Source organism: Arachis ipaensis, chromosome B02 (genome assembly GCF_000816755.2).
Source record: "Arachis ipaensis cultivar K30076 chromosome B02, Araip1.1, whole genome shotgun sequence".
Lineage (NCBI taxonomy): Eukaryota > Viridiplantae > Streptophyta > Magnoliopsida > Fabales > Fabaceae > Arachis > Arachis ipaensis.
The window spans coordinates 2,367,975-2,384,843 of NC_029786.2; the positions used below are offsets into that span (position 1 = coordinate 2,367,975).

General features: G+C 35.5%; 2 protein-coding genes across 4 annotated transcripts; both read right to left on the reverse strand.

Annotated features, from left to right (window-relative positions):
- Positions 2,861 to 6,004, reverse strand: LOC107622888 (BTB/POZ domain-containing protein POB1). The gene is made up of 6 exons (XM_021115155.1): positions 5,619 to 6,004; positions 5,129 to 5,254; positions 4,745 to 4,845; positions 4,302 to 4,365; positions 3,934 to 4,213; positions 2,861 to 3,674 (listed from the first exon to the last, which is right to left on the reverse strand). Exons 1-6 carry the CDS (start codon positions 5,845 to 5,847, stop codon positions 2,861 to 2,863), a joined length of 1,614 nt encoding a protein of 537 aa, XP_020970814.1. The 5' UTR covers positions 5,848 to 6,004.
- On the reverse strand, positions 9,063 to 15,054 carry LOC107622882 (BTB/POZ domain-containing protein POB1). 3 transcript variants are annotated; one of them, XM_021115153.1, is made up of 7 exons: positions 15,038 to 15,054; positions 11,958 to 12,262; positions 11,342 to 11,467; positions 11,017 to 11,138; positions 10,865 to 10,928; positions 10,484 to 10,763; positions 9,414 to 10,227 (listed from the first exon to the last, which is right to left on the reverse strand). In XM_021115153.1, the coding sequence occupies exons 2-7, from the start codon at positions 12,208 to 12,210 to the stop codon at positions 9,414 to 9,416; spliced, it is 1,659 nt and encodes a 552-aa protein (XP_020970812.1). In that variant the 5' UTR covers positions 12,211 to 12,262; positions 15,038 to 15,054. The 3 variants fall into 3 exon arrangements, with proteins under 3 accessions (XP_016180432.1, XP_020970813.1, XP_020970812.1); XM_016324946.2 differs by lacking the exon at positions 15,038 to 15,054 and having other exon boundaries at positions 9,063 to 10,227; positions 11,958 to 12,210; XM_021115154.1 differs by lacking the exons at positions 11,958 to 12,262; positions 15,038 to 15,054 and adding an exon at positions 11,610 to 11,911 and having other exon boundaries at positions 9,063 to 10,227.

A 16,869-nucleotide genomic window follows, 5' to 3' on the forward strand; every position in this document is an offset into this window, starting at 1 on the left:
AATACAGTAATATTTTATTATCTTACAAACTTCTTAATCGTAATTTAGCTGTATTTTGGATAGAATATATTTTTATAAGCTCTTTTATATTATCACCTAAAATTGATGCTTCTCATAATTACTTTTACAATAAACACGTTCTAGTTTTGTCAATGAATTATATTTCAAATGATATAGTCTTTTCATATTCACCTAAAAGTTACAAATTTAAATTTTATTTTTAATTTTAGGGAAAAGAAAAAGTATATTCTAATTTTTAATATGTTAAGTATGATGTTGGTCTTTATAGTTTAGATCGAAATTTTTTTGTCTCTAACCTTTTTTATTTTTTGCATATAAAATCATTCCTCCAGCTTAACCTAGTTTTAAAATCATATCAAAATACTCCTCTCTCTTCTTACCATTCTATCCACTCTACACCACCCCATCCTATACCATCCCATCACCATTTATTTATGAATCCAACTAAAAAAATCCAATCTTCAACAACAGCCTCAAATAAATCAAAACCAAAATAACAATTCAGTACCAAAACAATTATCATTAACAAAAAACAAGAAAATTAGACTTTAACAAGAACAACAAACATATTTTTTTTTCTCCAATTTCTCACAAAAATCAAAGAACCAAGAAAAGCAACAACAATCTATGTTCAAAAAATTAGAGTTTGTGATGAAGAAAAAGAGAGGGAAAGGAATTAGGGAATTATGTTAACACGACTACCACCACTACCTTCCCGACAATGACGAGAAACACAAGACAAAGGCGAGGGCCAAGCGCGTCGTTGTGAGGCGAGGGCGAGTCGCAATGAGGGGAGGGTGCGAGTTGTGGCGAGGCGCCATGAGGGCAACGGCAAGGTGCGGCAAAGACGACGACGAGCCTTCCTTCTTTGCTTCTGAGTCTTTGCTTCTCTCTCTTCTGAAGGTGTGATGGAGATGATGACATTGCGGGTATAATTATCAAGGACGATTTTAAAACTAAGTTGAATCTCAGGGACGAATTTAAATGCAAAAAAAGGTTAGAGACGAATAAAATTTTTTACCTAAACCCTAAGAACCAAAATCGTACTTAATCATTTCTAATACATTTAAAAATTAATTGCTTTAATAATTTAGAGTACTTATCCATTTTAGTCCCTAAAGAATTTCGGACCAGACACTTAAGTCCCCAACTAAAATTAATTACTCGATTGGTTTTTAACAATTAATTCTGTCAGCCACTTAGATTCTTTGCTCCGTTAATCCTAACAGAGGACAAAATGGTCCATGACCCCCTCTGATCCTAAATGACATTGTTCTCCCCCTAATTTCCATTATATCTCGCATAACCCTAATAATCTAACACTGCAACTTCAAGCTACACAAAGTACTCTCTGCAATTTCAATGTTCTCAAGAAGAAAAATCCTTAACTTGTTCTCAACCAATTCATACTCAGAAAACTAATGACAATGTCGCTCAAGTATTTGTCGTCTTCGATGAATCTCATGAATCTAGACAGTAAGTCCGATTCGTTAAGACCTGTCATCTTTGTCGTTGCCATTTCCCTCCTCTTTTGCCCTATTATCTCTATGGCCACATTATCCACCACTCCGATCGCTTCGTTCAGCTTCTTCTCCAAATTAATGTTCAATAATCGCTTTAGTTTTTATATGAGCGGCAACGACGGCATTGCTCACTGTACTTATAGCTTGGATGCGAGGTCGAAGTTGTCTGCCAGCTTGGATTTCGGGAGAGAAGGAATGAAGCATTTGGAGTCCATTTCAAATGAGAATTTGCATATGATGTCGAAGGAAGAAGGAGAAGACGGAGAAAAATATTGTAAAGGTGAAGGAGAGTATGAATGTTAGGGTTAATCAAGATGCGATGAAAATTGGGGGAGAACGACGTCGTTTTCGAACAGCAGGGATAGAAATGATTTTGTCCTCCGTTAGAGTTATCAGAAACTATTTTGTCTCTCATTACAGTTGATAGAGTAAAAGACCTAAGTGACTGACAGAGTTAATTATTAAGAACCAATCGATTAATTAATTTAATTAGGAGACTAAAGTATCTTGATTTAAAATTCTTTAAAAACCAAAATAAGTATTCAAATAGCGTAGTCAAATTTGCAAAGTAACCCCGATAAATTGAAAAAAGACTTCTCCAATCACAAACTAGCAGCTCCTTATCAAAGCATTCGTGTTTATTTTTTCCAAACAAATCTCTAACAATATACCCATGACGTGTTCACTAAGAACGAATCAAATTCCTCATTGAATTTTATTTTTCCAACAATAGCACTCGCATGTTCCATGGGCTTGGTGTCACTACAATTATTTAAGCATTATTTGGGATTTTGTTCGTAGTCGCATTTTCTTTATCCTTTTTTATTTTTTTGTGGTCATTAGGAACTTCCATTTCATTTCACATAAAGAATCAGATTCTACATCGTTCACCACAGACTTCCGAATTTGAGATCCTTAATCCTTAGTTTGAACTATTATTAGAGTAGGACTCAAGAATAGCATAAAAAAAAGCATGGTTAATTTACACAATATCCTTGTCGCCAAGTATAATATATAATATAATATTCACACTATTAAATTTTGTCAAGAAAAAAGAAAACAAGAGGAAAAAATGAACTCGAGTCTAAGGCATAGATAGTCATAGTCCTAACTTTGCAAGAATGACTAGTTTCTAACTCTGAACATAGATAGTTAGATACACTAATCATCATTCAAGTAACTAATCAAAAGTTCCAATTAATACTTTGATCTCATGCAGCACTAGCCACCTATTTCCCATTGCCTGCATGTATTAAACTTACAAAATGGTGAATATACTATAGCTAGTCAACAGAAGACTAAACCAAAGAAGGTTTTCAGTTTCTGATGGTTAGCTCAGCTCTAAGGTGTAGGACACCATTAATGAAGTAACGACAATCCTCAGCCATGAACGAAGTCCATGGAATGGCAAACAAATTTCTATAGCCAACAGCCTTTCCTCCTGTGAATGTATAGCTTCCTTTGTATTTGCTTCCGAAATCCTCCATCGGTTTAGACCTCACCGCAAATTCATACTCGACGGTAAAGCCAACTGAACCCCTTTCCTGCATTCCAAGAAACAGCCCAAAGCAATGGAAAGAACTCTGTTGATCCATGTTGCAATGTGCTGACAGAAAAAACCCTTGTCCGCCTAAATGGAATGCCTGAGAATACACCCGGCCGGATGGGAACAACTTCGCACATTCCTCCCGCTTCAAGTCCAAGTATACAATACACTGCTTATGGGGAAATTCAAATTCTACTACCTTAACTGGGCGATACTTGAATGCCCGCTCAACAAAACGATGGTACAATGAGGAAGAATCTCCTGCTGCTAGTGACCGTTGGCGGTGTGGAACCTCAACCTTGTAAAAAAGGGCCTCAAGTACAAGATTGGATGCAACCTCATAATCAAAGTCCTTACACGTTAAGACTTTTTTAAGTTTTCGGGTGCTCATGTGAGGGAACCGGATAAAATGTGAGAGCCGATTACTCAGGACTTGTCGCCTTTCTTCCAGTTTGCCGTAGTGACTTCTAGCCCATTTCAAGATAAAGTCATATACAACATCTTCAGATGCAACCTGGAGATCATCACTAGAAATTACAGCTTCTATACCAGCTAATGGCAAGGTCATTAGCTCCTCTTGATACCTGCACAAATAAGATGAGTTAGCATTCAAAGCGAAAAGCAACATTAGACAGAAAAGCATGCAGAATGGCATGAAAAGAAACAAGTGTTCTACAAAAGAATGGACGGAACAAATTGAAACTGAAAATTTCACCAGCAAACAAAATGGATGTACAGGAGGAAATAGTAAATCCCAGATACAAAAAAAGAATAATAAAAAACAATTCACGGTTCCCAGAATATAAGATAACACAAACTTCTGTAAAATAGGGTAACCCTTACTTGGCTATATCCTTGAATTTATTAACAAGAAACAGCTTTGCTGCATCACACAATGGTTGGACTGTTTCAGCCATTTCGACACTAGAAGGAAGATCTATATATAGCAATGCAGAGTCGGTTGTCATGGGCATATTCCGCAACAACGAGCTACAGTGTCTCATGCATGATGCAACTTTAAATTTATCAGCAACCATCAACACATCCAGCACAGCTGGCGCTGAAGTATTGGTCAATGTACTACTATACATAAAATTCAATAACTGCATAAGAGCACCTTCTTCTGTAACAAGCGAAAGAAACATGGCATTTGTAAGAAAAAATTATTTGGGGGAACGCTCAATGTACTATAAAGCTTTTATGTTTTATACCAGAGGCATTAATTTTCAGGGTGACATGTCTTTGTTCTGACTGCTTCGTCTCATTTGAAAAAAGCTGCAACACGTAAACAAACAGCTCTAAGCAATTGAAAATATTTTTAGCAAAATTAGGCTTGGTTTGGTAAAACTTTTCCAAGAGGTGCTTGTGCTTATAATCTTGGATAAGATATGTTTGTGTGTTTGTAACAATATTTTGTAGTTTATTTTTTGATTTTTTTTATATTTTTTATTATAATTTTCATATGAAGGTTAAACATAGAGAGATGGGGAATGGGGCCCCGCGGAGAATGGGGGAGCAGGGAGGCATCCCCCGCCCCGCCCCGCCCCATTGACATCCCTATTATGCCGTAGCTTTTAAAAAGTTGTCATAAGCTACTCTAAAAAAGTAAAAGCTTTACCGAACCAAACCTTAATCAGGACAAAAGAAAATCTACCTCGTAGAAATAGGGACTTTTAGCAGCCAAGATAGGGGAACTGATATGTAATGTTTTCACAGAGCGAACAAAATTCCAATCTGCATCAACGGCTTCATCACCTACATTAGCAAAAACCATAATTAAAAAAAAAAATTGTAAATCAGTGCAGAACCAACAACTTCATTATTAAGCAGAACATATCTATTATCTAGTCAATAGGTGACAGTTATACTCTTTGTAAAAGACTAATTTCTAGTTCCAGTTATACTCTTTTTTATATCAAACAATACATTTATATTGATTAATGTTCCACATTCGAGCTTTCCATCAAGAAAATGGAGAAAGGCGGAAGACTCAATAATCGACCCCCCAAACCTCTTTTTTTCAATGCAATAGAAATACCTGAAGGGGATTCTTCAACCACCACAACAAGATCATCGTCTTCGTTTTCACATTCCACAAAATCATCTGCATCAGGTTGATACTTGTTCAAAACTTGTTCTTCTGGCAACATAGCATGATCCACATCTGCCACGACAGAAAGCACAATACTTTATTCTCAAAACATTGTGCCTCAAATTTTCTACAAACAGTTGGCATGCATGTAGCAAATTCGAAGTCATGAATGATTAACCTTTGTTCTATTTTATTTTTCATATAATGAAGATTTTAATAAATTTTCTACCTAAGAAATATTTTCCAAGAGAAAAAAAAAATTACGAATTTTCCGCTTCTTAATTTTTCCGAAAAAACAAGTTACGCATTTCACCCTATACACCTAAAACGCGTAACAAGCAGGCACAAAAGCATAAAAATTCAGTTAATTTTCATCATCGACCAAAAAAAGGATTGCAGAAGTGATTGTGGTTTTAGTTTAGGGTTTTTCCCATACCGTTTTCCTTCTTGATGTCGTAGCGGCGGCGCTTGCGGTGGCGAACCCAGTCAGCGATGGTGGCGCATGCATCGGAGTCCGGTGGGGCGTCGACAGGTCCGTCGTCTGTGATCTTGATGCGGCGGATACGGTCGTCGACAGGCTCGTCGTCGGTGATCTCAATGCGGAGGATACGGTCGGAGAAGTTAATGTCGTTGAAGGCGAAGCCAAAATCGGCTTCAGAGGCCATAACGGGTTCGAATAGATCAGAATTCGAAACGCTAACAATCCACCGAATTAAGAAGAAGAGAAAGAGTAAACCCTACAAATGCATTAATAAGGTGAAGAAGAAGGTGTATCAGAGAGAAAGTGTAACCGAAGAAATTGGCAACTTACAGTAACTGCTTATTTAGTATTTATGCGTAATTATTATTGACTCATTCTTAAAACGTTTCTTACTTGCTTATAGAGTATATACTCATTTTCGTCCTCAAAGAATTTTAAACTGGACACTTTAGTTTCCAACTAAAATTAATTACTCGATTGGTCCTTAACAATTGATTTCGTCAGTCACTTAGATCCTTTACTTCGTTAATTCTAACGGAGGTAAGGGGACAAAATGGTCTCAGATCTCTTCTGTTCGGAAACGACACTGTTCTTTCTCAATTTCCATCATATCTCGTATAACACTAGCAGTCTAACACTGTAACTTTAAACTACACAATGCACGCTCTATAAATTTAATGTTCACAAGAAAAAAAATCATCAACTTGTTCTTAACCAATTCATACTCAGAAAATTAATGCATATGTCTCTCAACTAGTTATCGTCTTCGATAGATTGCATGAATCTAGACAGCAAGTCTGATTTGTTAAGACCTGTCGTCGTCGTTGTCATTTCCCTCCTCCTCTACCCTATCATCTCCATGACCACATTGTCCACCACTCCGAGCGCTTCCTTCAGCTTCTTCTCCGAACCAATGTTCAGTAATCGCTTCAGTTTCCATATGAGCAGCAATAGTTTCCATACGAGCAGCAACGGCGACGTTGCTCGTTGTACTGATAGCTTGGATGCGAGGTCGAAGCTGTTTGCCAACTTGAACTCTGAAAAAGAAGGAATGAAACAATCGGTGTCTAATTCAAATGAGAATTTGCATATGATGTCGAAGGATAATCTTCTTATAATGTCCTAATGTCCAACAATCTATATTGCTTGCCGGAGAGTGGAGAAAGGCGTGCCCTTTGAGTATTTGTGGAACTTGGTCTTGAGGATGTCGTGAACGTGTCGGGGTTGGAGGTGATGTTATCGAAGACGTGGAAGTAGATGCTTTTGGTGGGTGTAGTGCAGAGGAGGTGGATGTACCGGTTACAAAGATTTAGGAAGTGTGTGGTCCATAACATATTGAGGTAGGTGCGACACGTGTGACAATTACACCATGGCTTAATCTTGGAGCTAAAAAGGAGGAAGGAAAAGATGAAAAAGAAGACTGTGAAGGTGAAGAAGGAGAGTATGAATGTTAGAGTTATGCGAGATATGATAAAAATTAGGGAAAAATAGTGTCGTTTTCGAATAAAGGGGTCAGTGATCATTTTGTCCCTTGTTAGAGTTGTCAGGGACCATTTTGTCCTCTGTTAGAGTTGTCAGGGACTATTTTGTCCCCCGTTAGAGTTAACGGTGTAAATGACCTAAGTGACCGAAGAAATTAATTGTTAGGGACCAATCGAGTAATTAATTTTAGTTGGGGACTAAAGTGTCCAGATTGAAATTTTTTGAGGACCAAAATAGGTATATACTCCTTTTTTTTTTAATTTAATATTGCTCATGCATTAGCAAAAACTTAGATGTGTTTTAATTTTATACTTTATATGAATATGTGAAAATTGATGTGTTCTATTTCCTGTTGGATTAAATGGTTGTGTAAAATCTACCTTGCTTACGGCAATAGGTATGTCAGAGTTCCCTAGCTAGTCCAGAACACATGGATATATATCACCTAGGTAGGGAAATCGAAGCCTCTGACATGTCTGCACTGGAGCCTATAATAAGTTGTGATAAGGAGAGGATGAGATTGGATTTAAATTTATAGTTCAAAATTTACAGTTTAAAATTTTATTTTTAAGATTTAAATTTTAGGAGAGTTCAGAATTTAATTTTTAGAATTTAAGATATCAATAATACTACACATTCAAATCTTTTTGTTAACCAAATTCAACCAAATTAGTCTAACATAACAAAAATCAGCTATAGCTAGTATTATTCCATGTTTTATTTTTTAACTTGGTTGAACTTGGTTCATAAAAGAACTTGGATGTGTAGCCTTACTCTTCAAATATATTGTACTACTTACTCACCTCGCAAAGTGTTAGAAAGGTAAGAGAGAGCAGCACAAAAAGGATTTGTGTCCATTCAAGTTGTATGGAATGATACCATATAGAAGAGTATTTTTATAAGTGTTAAGAAAACCGAGATAATCAAATAATAAAGACGTAATATCCTATAATAAATATTTAGATATGCTAAATAATTCTAAGTAATATCCTATAATAAATATTTAGATATGCTAAATAATTCTAATCAATGCTAATTGATTCTAATATATTCTAATACAAAACATTAGTATTCGTTGTAATTATTAATTGACTTAATCACCTAAAATATTTAAAAAATTAGATTTTTTTAAAAAAAAATATAAACTGTTAGTATAAAATAATTCTATATAAATAATAATTATGAATTAGCAAATCAACAAAAATAACTAATTTTCTAACACATTATTTAAACAGTCATCTAAATGCAATATTAACCAAAATTTAAATTTTTTTTATAAAAAGCCATTACCTAAGTTATGTTTGGTTGGAGTAAAACAAAACAGAGAAAGAGAGAAGAAAAGTTATAAAATTTTATGTGTAATTTATGAAAGAAGTTTTATAATTTTTCTTTTCTCCCTTCTATTTTCCCTCTACTTCTCTCCAAACAAATATAACCTTGGAATTGAAGAGAGAAAAGGTCACAATGTCTCTTTTTTCTTTTTTTAAGGTTGTTTATCCCAAACATGTGTTAACAATGCCATGATTCCAATCATTCCATCACCATGAGTCCATGGAAGTGGGAAGGTAGCAACCAATTATCTCTAAAGATGAATATTTAAGAGTCTCCATCTAATTATCAGTGAACATAATACAAACACTTTTAGATATCCATAGAAAGCACAAAATATGTTGAAATAACATTATTGCTGATCATATATCAACATGCATTCGTGAAGAATTAGATTCCACAGCCTTCACCTCAGAATTATGTTTTCCTATCCTTTATTCTATTAATAATCAGAATAAGATTCCCCCATCCAGCAATGAGAATGGCATAGCATAGAATCATAGTTTGCTTTCTTAATTCTTCCACAACCTTGCCTCTTACAGAATACTAACATTTTCTCTCTTAATAATAATATAACACATAATTAGATGCAAGTGCAGAACAATTAACCTCATTTTATGAAGAAAACACATTACCTGCCAAATTAAGAATTAAGCTCAATGACAACATCTTAGTGTGAAATCAGATCAAAGATTTGGATTTTGAGATTCCAGGATCATTTGGAAACCTGGATTGTCTAAACATTATCTAAATAATGTATCAGTAAGTCCTAATTGACCCTTTGATCTCACACAGCATTAGCCATCAATTGAACATTCCTTCATATTGAGATACAAAGTACTATAGCTAGTTACAGAAAATGAGATACTGATGGCTGAAGAGCATAGACAGGTCAGAGCTACCCATTGAAACAAAAGATTATTAAATAAAAGGAAGGACTCAATGTCTGATAGTGAGCTCCGCTCTAAGATGTAGGACACCATTGATGAAATAAAGGCAATCCTCGGCCATGAACGATGTCCACGGAATGGCAAACAAGTTTCTATACCCGACGGCCTTTCCTCCTGTGAATGTGTAGTTGCCTTTGTACTTGCTAACAAATTCCTCTGTGGGCCTAGACCTCGCTGCAAATTCATAGTCGACAGTGAAGCTAACAGAACCCTTTTCCTGCATTCCCAAGAACAGCCCAAAGCAATGGAAAGAACTCTGCTGATCCATGTTGCAATGTGCTGACAAGAAAAACCCTTGTCCCCCCAAATGGAACGCTTGAGAATAAACCCGGCCGGATGGGAACAAATTGGCACATTCCTCCCGCTTCAAATCCAAGTACACAATACACTGCTGACGGGGAAGTTCAAATTCTACCACCTTAACTGGGCGATATTTGTATGCCCGCTCAACAAAACGGCGGTTCAACGAGGCAGACTCTTCTGCTGCCAGCGATCGTTGCCGGTGTGGAGCCTCGGCCTTGAAAAATAGTGCCTCAACTACAAGCTTGGATGCAACCTCATGATCAAAGTCATTACAGGTTAAGACCTTCTTTAGTTTTCGGCAGGTCATGTAAGGGAAGCGAATCAAACGTGCCAACCGTGCACCCAGAACCTCCCGCCTTTCTTCCAGTTTGCTGTACTGATTTCGAGCCCACTTCAACACAAAATCATATACAGCATCTTCAGATGCAACTTGGAGATCATCACTAGACAATATAGCTTCTATTCCAGCCAATGGCAAGGCCATAACCTCTTCTTGATATCTGGACACATAACGTGACATGACTTAGTATTCGAATGGAAATGCCAACGTTGAGAATGAAAACAATCTAGAATGGCATGGAAAGAAACTAATGTTTTCCAAAAGAATTGACAATCAGAAATTTATGTTGTAATTTCACTGGTAAACAGAAAGGTGGGCCCCACTTATTATAAAGGAAAACAATAGTCACTACAGAGCTTATAATGTTTGTGTCCAATATAAAGTGATTGAAACTAATCAAAGAACTAAACACTTACTTGCTTATATCCTTGTATCGACCAGCAAGAAACTGCTTTGCTGCATCAGTCAATGGTTGGACTGCATCAGCCATTAAGACACTAGATGGAAGCTCTAGGTAGAGCAATGCAGAGTCAGGTGTCATGGGCATATTCCGCAATAACCTGCTACAATATCTCATGCATGACGCAACTTGAAATTTATCAGCAGCCATCAACACATCCAGCACATCGGGTGCTGAAGTATTGGTCAAAGTGCTACTGTACATAAAATTCAGTAACTGGATGAGAGCTGCTTCTTCTGTAAAAGGCAAAAGAAATAAAGCATATGTAAAACAAACTATTTGAGGGGTCACAGAAATGACTGAAAAGATTCTATGGAATTTCTACATATGTTAATACCAGATGCGTTAATTCTTAAGGTAACATGCCTCTCCTCTGATTCCTTCATCCCATTTGAGAAAAGCTGAAAAGAAAAAGCAAATAAACTTGCCTAAGCAAACATAACTTCCAAAAAACAGGAAAAAGAAAAACCAAAGTAGAGAGACATCTACCTTATAGAAGAAGGGGCTTTTAGCAGCCAAAATAGGAGAACTGATATGCAGTGTTTTAACTCTCACAACTGAAGTGCAATCCATGCTCCAGTTTGAATCAACACTGGTCCCAGCTTCATCACCTACATTAGCATTAACCAGAATTAACAAGTGAACAAACAAGTTCACACTTGAGAAAAAGATGTATACTCTATTCACTTTACAGGATCCAAATCCATTTCCATAAATATTATAGTCCATATTTGAGCATTACAAAGAGAAAATAGAGAAAACCAGAAAAAACACTATCAGAATCCTAAATATAAAAGACTCCATATATGTATACCTGAAGGGGATTCCTCAACCATTGCAACAGCCTCTTCGTCTTGATTTTCACATGCCGCAAAATCATCCATATCAGGTTGATTCCCGTTCAAAACTTGTTCCTCTGGCAATAAAGCAAGATCCACCGCTGCAGCCAGAAAAAGAAAGTCATATGCACAAACATCAACAAACCCGTAAGCGGAACCAAGAAAAAAACAAAAACAAAAACAAAACTTTCTAGCTTCTGCGTTCTATCTCACAAACAACTACCCAAAACAGCAAAACCATACCTTATACCGCTTCTTTTGTTCCTACATATTGAAAACACTTGCCCAAAACATGAAACACAAAAGCACCTAGCACTTATACTGAAGCCATAACTCATCTTCTATTAGTAGTAGCATTTTCCATTATAAGAAGAACGAAGAAAAGTTGAACAATTCACACAGCAACGGAATTCAATTTGAATTTTTCATCCCCCTTAATCTCTCCAAAATTAGGCTAATCATGTCACAACTAAACTAACCCTAGAAACCTAACAGCAACAGAAAGCACAAAAACTCATCTAATTTTTCAAAACCGAAGAATAATTTTGCAGAAATACATAGTTTTCTAGGGTTAGGGTTTTATTATTATACCATTCTCCTTTTTGATATCTTCGCGGCGGCGCTTACGGTGGCGTGCCCAGTCAGCGATGGTGGCGCAGGCATCGGAATCTGTTCGGGCGTCCACTGGATCGTCCATGATCTCAATTCGGAGGATCCGGTCGGAGAAGTTGCTGTCGTTGAAGGCGAACCCAAAATCAGCTTCCGATGCGGCGTCGCCGCCGCGAGACCACTCTGACTCCATAACCATAACCGGGTCGAATAGATCCGAATTCGAATCCTTCATTTACGCTAAGAGGAACTAGAAACAACGACGAAGAACAAAATAAAGAAGAAGATGAAGAAACAGTTTGTTTTTCTCTTTTCTTTTTTTTAGTTTAAAGTTTAGTTTGTTTGTTAAGGGTTTGGTTTGAAAGAGGTTAAAGAGAGAGGAAGTATGACGAGGCAGAAAATGATAATAAGCTGGCAGTTATGGTTATTTACAATTTAGTACCTGCAAAAAAAAATATTTATATCTAGTAGCTGAAAATAAATAATAATAAATTCGATGGTAATTTATTAATTTAAATTGGAACTATCTCAAAATATTGCATGATTTGAATATTAATGTAGTACATTCATCAATAAAAAAAATGGATAAAAGATGTCTTTTCAAAATTTTAGTAAGGATATTTTTGTCTATCAATTATTACAAAATATCTTTTTTATTAAGAAAAAAAGATCTTTTGAAAAAATATAAATTGTAACTTCTCAAAAAAGAATTTTTTTTTATTTTTTTAGTGCTTTTACTTTTACTACTAAAAATTTGCCAAATACACTAAAAAATTAAAAAAAAATCTTTTTGCATTAAAAAAGATATTTTTTATCAAAATAATGACGCCCAAACAAGTACTATATCTATAATAAAAAGTGTAAATTTGGTCCATATAATTGTATATGACTCTTATTGATAAGAGTCTTTAAAAAAAAACAGCGCATACACGTCTTTTATTATAATCCGTTCTTTTAGTGCCTAAAATTTGTGGAATAAGATAATTTGATGTTTGACTATTTAAAATGACTAATTAAATCTTCAATTTTTATAAATGTAACCTTTACAAATATAACTTTTATCTGTCTTTTTTGCCAAATTTTTTGTTTCACATCTTGGTTTAATACTAACGTGAAATACCTTGACAATTATTTTAGATAAATACTTTGTAGTTTATAATATCGTATTTGAAATTGGTTTATAACCTTAATTAAATAAACACCAATTAAATTACGTGAACTAATTTCAAATTTCATATTGATTACACTTTGAAAAAATACCAGTATCAAGTATCAACTAATTAGTATAATGTTATGATAATATTTAACTATTTACATTATACTAACAGTTGTGAAAGGAAAATTTGTCGAGCAACTAATTGGAGTCAAAATGAGAAATTTAATAAAATAATTTCTTTGGTAAAAAAATTCTGAATAATCCTCTAAATATTATTAAATAAAGGGAAAAAGCTCTACATCTATATAAAAAATACATAGATGTTATCCAAGTAACTTTCTCCACACACGCGTTCTCCCACCTCACAGTCGTTTGTTATACATGCGCCTTATATAACGTATCGCGTTTTCGTTCTTCTTCTTTTTCAACCTAATAAAATTCGTTGTTCTCCTCTGTTTGCATTTTTCTTCTCTGTTCGCATTCTTCATTATTGATCTGCATTGAATTCAATGTAATAAGCTCTGTCGTTCTTCTTCTCTGCATTGAATTCAACGTAATAAGCTCCGTCGTTCTTCTTCTTCTTTGTTTTCTTCTTCAATCTACACTTCTGAATGGAAACAACGAATGATTCAACTTCAATCAGTTGAATGAGGTTATTACGTTGAGATAGCTAAGGAATGATTGCTGCATGCTATCACAATAATCTTAAACATTGAACAAAGTAAAAGGAGGCCACCGAACCGAACAACATTCATTTGGTGAATCAAAATCACAAAGGCCACTAAACCGAACAATGTTCATGTGGTGAATAAATGGTGATCAACTTTCAATCAACAAGAATAGTATTTCTCCTCCTCTTCCTCCTTCTTCTTTCAAATTCGCGTATGTAGGTTCTTCTTCTTCTTCTTCAGTTCAGTGGATAGTTTAACTAGGGCTTTGAAATTGGTTGTTACTATGTTCAGTTCTTCTTTTGCATGGAGAAATACTATTCTTGTTGATTGAAAGTTAATCACCATTTATTCACCACATGAACATTGTTCGGTTCGGTGGCCTTTGTGATTTTGATTTGTAGGTAAAGTTATTTGAATTTGATTTTATATAATGGATTATGTTTCGTTCACTCAGTACTATACAATTGTTTCACCATGAATACTGTGTTCGGTTCACCATGAGTACTGTGTTTGGTTCATTCTGCAGAAAGCTGTTTGAATTTGATTTTATATAATGGATTATGTTTCGTTCACTCAGTACTATACAATTGTTTCACCATGAGTATTGTGTTCGGTTCACCATGAGTATTGTGTTCGGTTCACCATGAGTACTGTGTTCGGTTCATTCTGTAGAAAGCTGTTTGAATTTGATTTTATATAATGGACTACGTTTCGTTCACTCAGTACTATACAATTGTTTCACCATGAGTACTGTGTTCGATTCACTATGAGTATTGTGTTCACCATAAGTACTGTGTTCGGTTCATTCTGCAAAAAGCTGTTTGAATTTGATTTTATATAATGGATTATATTTCGTTCATTCAGTACTATACAGTTGTTTCACCATGAGTACTATGTTCGGTTCATCATGAGTACTGTGTTCGGTTTATTCTGCACTATTCAAAACTCTTCTTCCTCACCTTCTACTGCTTCTTCACCAGAGAGAGAAGGAGGAAAAGACAAAAAAATACAGCAGTAACAACAACAAAAGAATGACGATAAGGAGAAAACACGTAGTGAATAAGAAGGAACGCGAAAAATGAGGAAAAGGAGGAGGAGGAGGAATGCGAAGAAGAAGACACTCCGTGCATAAACGAGCGTGAGAAGAAGCACGCGAGAAGAAGAAGAAGAAGCGTGGGGGAGAAGAGAAAAAGAAGAAGAGAAGAAGAAGAAGAGAAGAAGAAGAAGCGTGATGGAGAAGAAGAAGAAGTAACATTTTTTTCTAATGAGCAGGCGCGTGTTTTCAATTTCATTAATGCGCGTGACTCTATTTGAAATTGGGCCAACTTGATTACATAGTTATATAGATGTGTAACGCACTCCTAAATAAATTAAAAAAAAAAACAGTTACAATCAATATATATAAGTGCCTCTTAAAAGATAATTAATTTCTTCTTTATTTAATAATTTGGACAATATATTTAGATGTATCGATTAGGAGAATATATAGAGTCTGTTTAGGGATAGACCCATTTAATTGAATGGTTCTGATTTAAGAGAAAAAAAAACTTATTATAAGAAAGAAATAGTCTCATTCTCTAATGACATAGGGAGGGTAATACCCCTGAGAAAGAAAAAATATGTATTAATTAATTTTATATAATTTAAAATATAAAAAATATTAAAAATAAAAAATAAAAACACAAAACAAACACATCCTAAACAATTCAATATCCTTATTAGTTTTTTTGGTGGACAACCAAGAGAAAAAATAAAAGAGCAGAAAAAAAAAAGAAAAGAAATCAGGTTCTTAACAGTAAGAGAGGACAAACTACTTCTGGTGGCTGGTGCTAAAGGTGAACCTCATCAGTTCCGCTACCTCCAGATTCCATCTTTGTCAACCGATTTGCCACGACATTAGCTTCTCTCGGGATAAGCTCAAAACGAATATCCCAATTCCTTCTTAACTTCAACTCAAAGATCAATTGTATCACTTCTTTTTCAAGATGCCAGAGTGGAACTTGCCAACCAGTCACTAGCTCAAAAGCTGCTGCGCAATCTACTTCACAGACAACAAGCTTAAGACCCGCCTCCCAAGCCCAAGCTAAACCTTTCCATATACTCCACAACTTCATCTTGATGACACTAGATCCAAAGGAATTTCCTGAGCATCCCATTACCCATTGACTGGAGTTATCGCGAATTACTCACCCAAAACCAGCACAATCATTCCCCAAGTTTACACTCCCATCACAATTTAACTTCCAAGCACCAGGTTCTAGCGGAGACCAATATAGAGGTTTTAATCCCTGGATGCAACACACTCGATTCTGAGTTGTATATTCAAAATCCACCATGCACCTGCGAGCCTTGTATGCAATTGACCCAGCAGATCCAAAAACTCCCTGAAAATTACCCATATTTATGTCTTGTCAAATTGACCATATTATAGCTGCAAATTTGGAACAACCTTCATTGAGGAGGCCATGCTTGAACTAATCATGCACCTCATGAGAGCCAAAGAAACACACATCAGAAAAAACCTAGAGAAACCCAAACTGATCGCACTACTTTACAATCCCGAAAACAATGAGGAATTGTCTGCGGAAGTTGATTGCAACGTGTACATAAGGATGAGGAGGAGAGATGTTGCCGAAAACGCAGATATTGAGTTGGTACAGCATCATGAAGGCAAAGCCACACTAGGAGCCTCAACTTTTCAGGAACCCGCGCCTTCCAAAGCCAAAGCCAATTGATATTCATATCCCAATTCAACTTATTTTGAATTAATCATAAATATTCTTGTTTAGCAGAGTAAAGAGTGTTCTCCCAACTCCAACCCAAATCACGACCAGAAGCCGAAATATGTACTAAACTAAGAATGTCTTCCCTTAAGTATTGACAAACCCCATTTGTAGGGTTTATCTTGTATTGATTTTTGGGGATTTTATCAACTTTTACCCACATTTATTCAATGAAATAGCATGGTTTTATAACTTCTCCCTTAATTGTGCTTAAGAGTGAAAACATGCTTTTTAGGTCTTAAAATAGCTAAATTTAATTCACCTTGATTCCATTAGATGCCTTG

What these genes read in the sequence shown, in the direction of transcription:
- LOC107622888 (XM_021115155.1), bottom strand. Translation starts at nt 5,847, where the DNA reads ATGGCCTCTGAAGCCGATTTTGGCTTCGCCTTCAACGACATTAACTTC. An exon ending in CGACATCAAGAAGGAAAACG is followed by an intron (nt 5,255 to 5,618) that starts GTATGGGAAAAA and finishes CTGTCGTGGCAG; the next exon opens with ATGTGGATCATGCTATGTTG. An exon ending in AAATTCAAGGATATAGCCAA is followed by an intron (nt 3,675 to 3,933) that starts GTAAGGGTTACC and finishes TTATTTGTGCAG; the next exon opens with GTATCAAGAGGAGCTAATGA.
- LOC107622882 (XM_016324946.2), bottom strand. Translation starts at nt 12,210, where the DNA reads ATGAAGGATTCGAATTCGGATCTATTCGACCCGGTTATGGTTATGGAG. An exon ending in GGTTGAGGAATCCCCTTCAG is followed by an intron (nt 11,139 to 11,341) that starts GTATACATATAT and finishes ATGCTAATGTAG; the next exon opens with GTGATGAAGCTGGGACCAGT. An exon ending in CGATACAAGGATATAAGCAA is followed by an intron (nt 10,228 to 10,483) that starts GTAAGTGTTTAG and finishes TTATGTGTCCAG; the next exon opens with ATATCAAGAAGAGGTTATGG.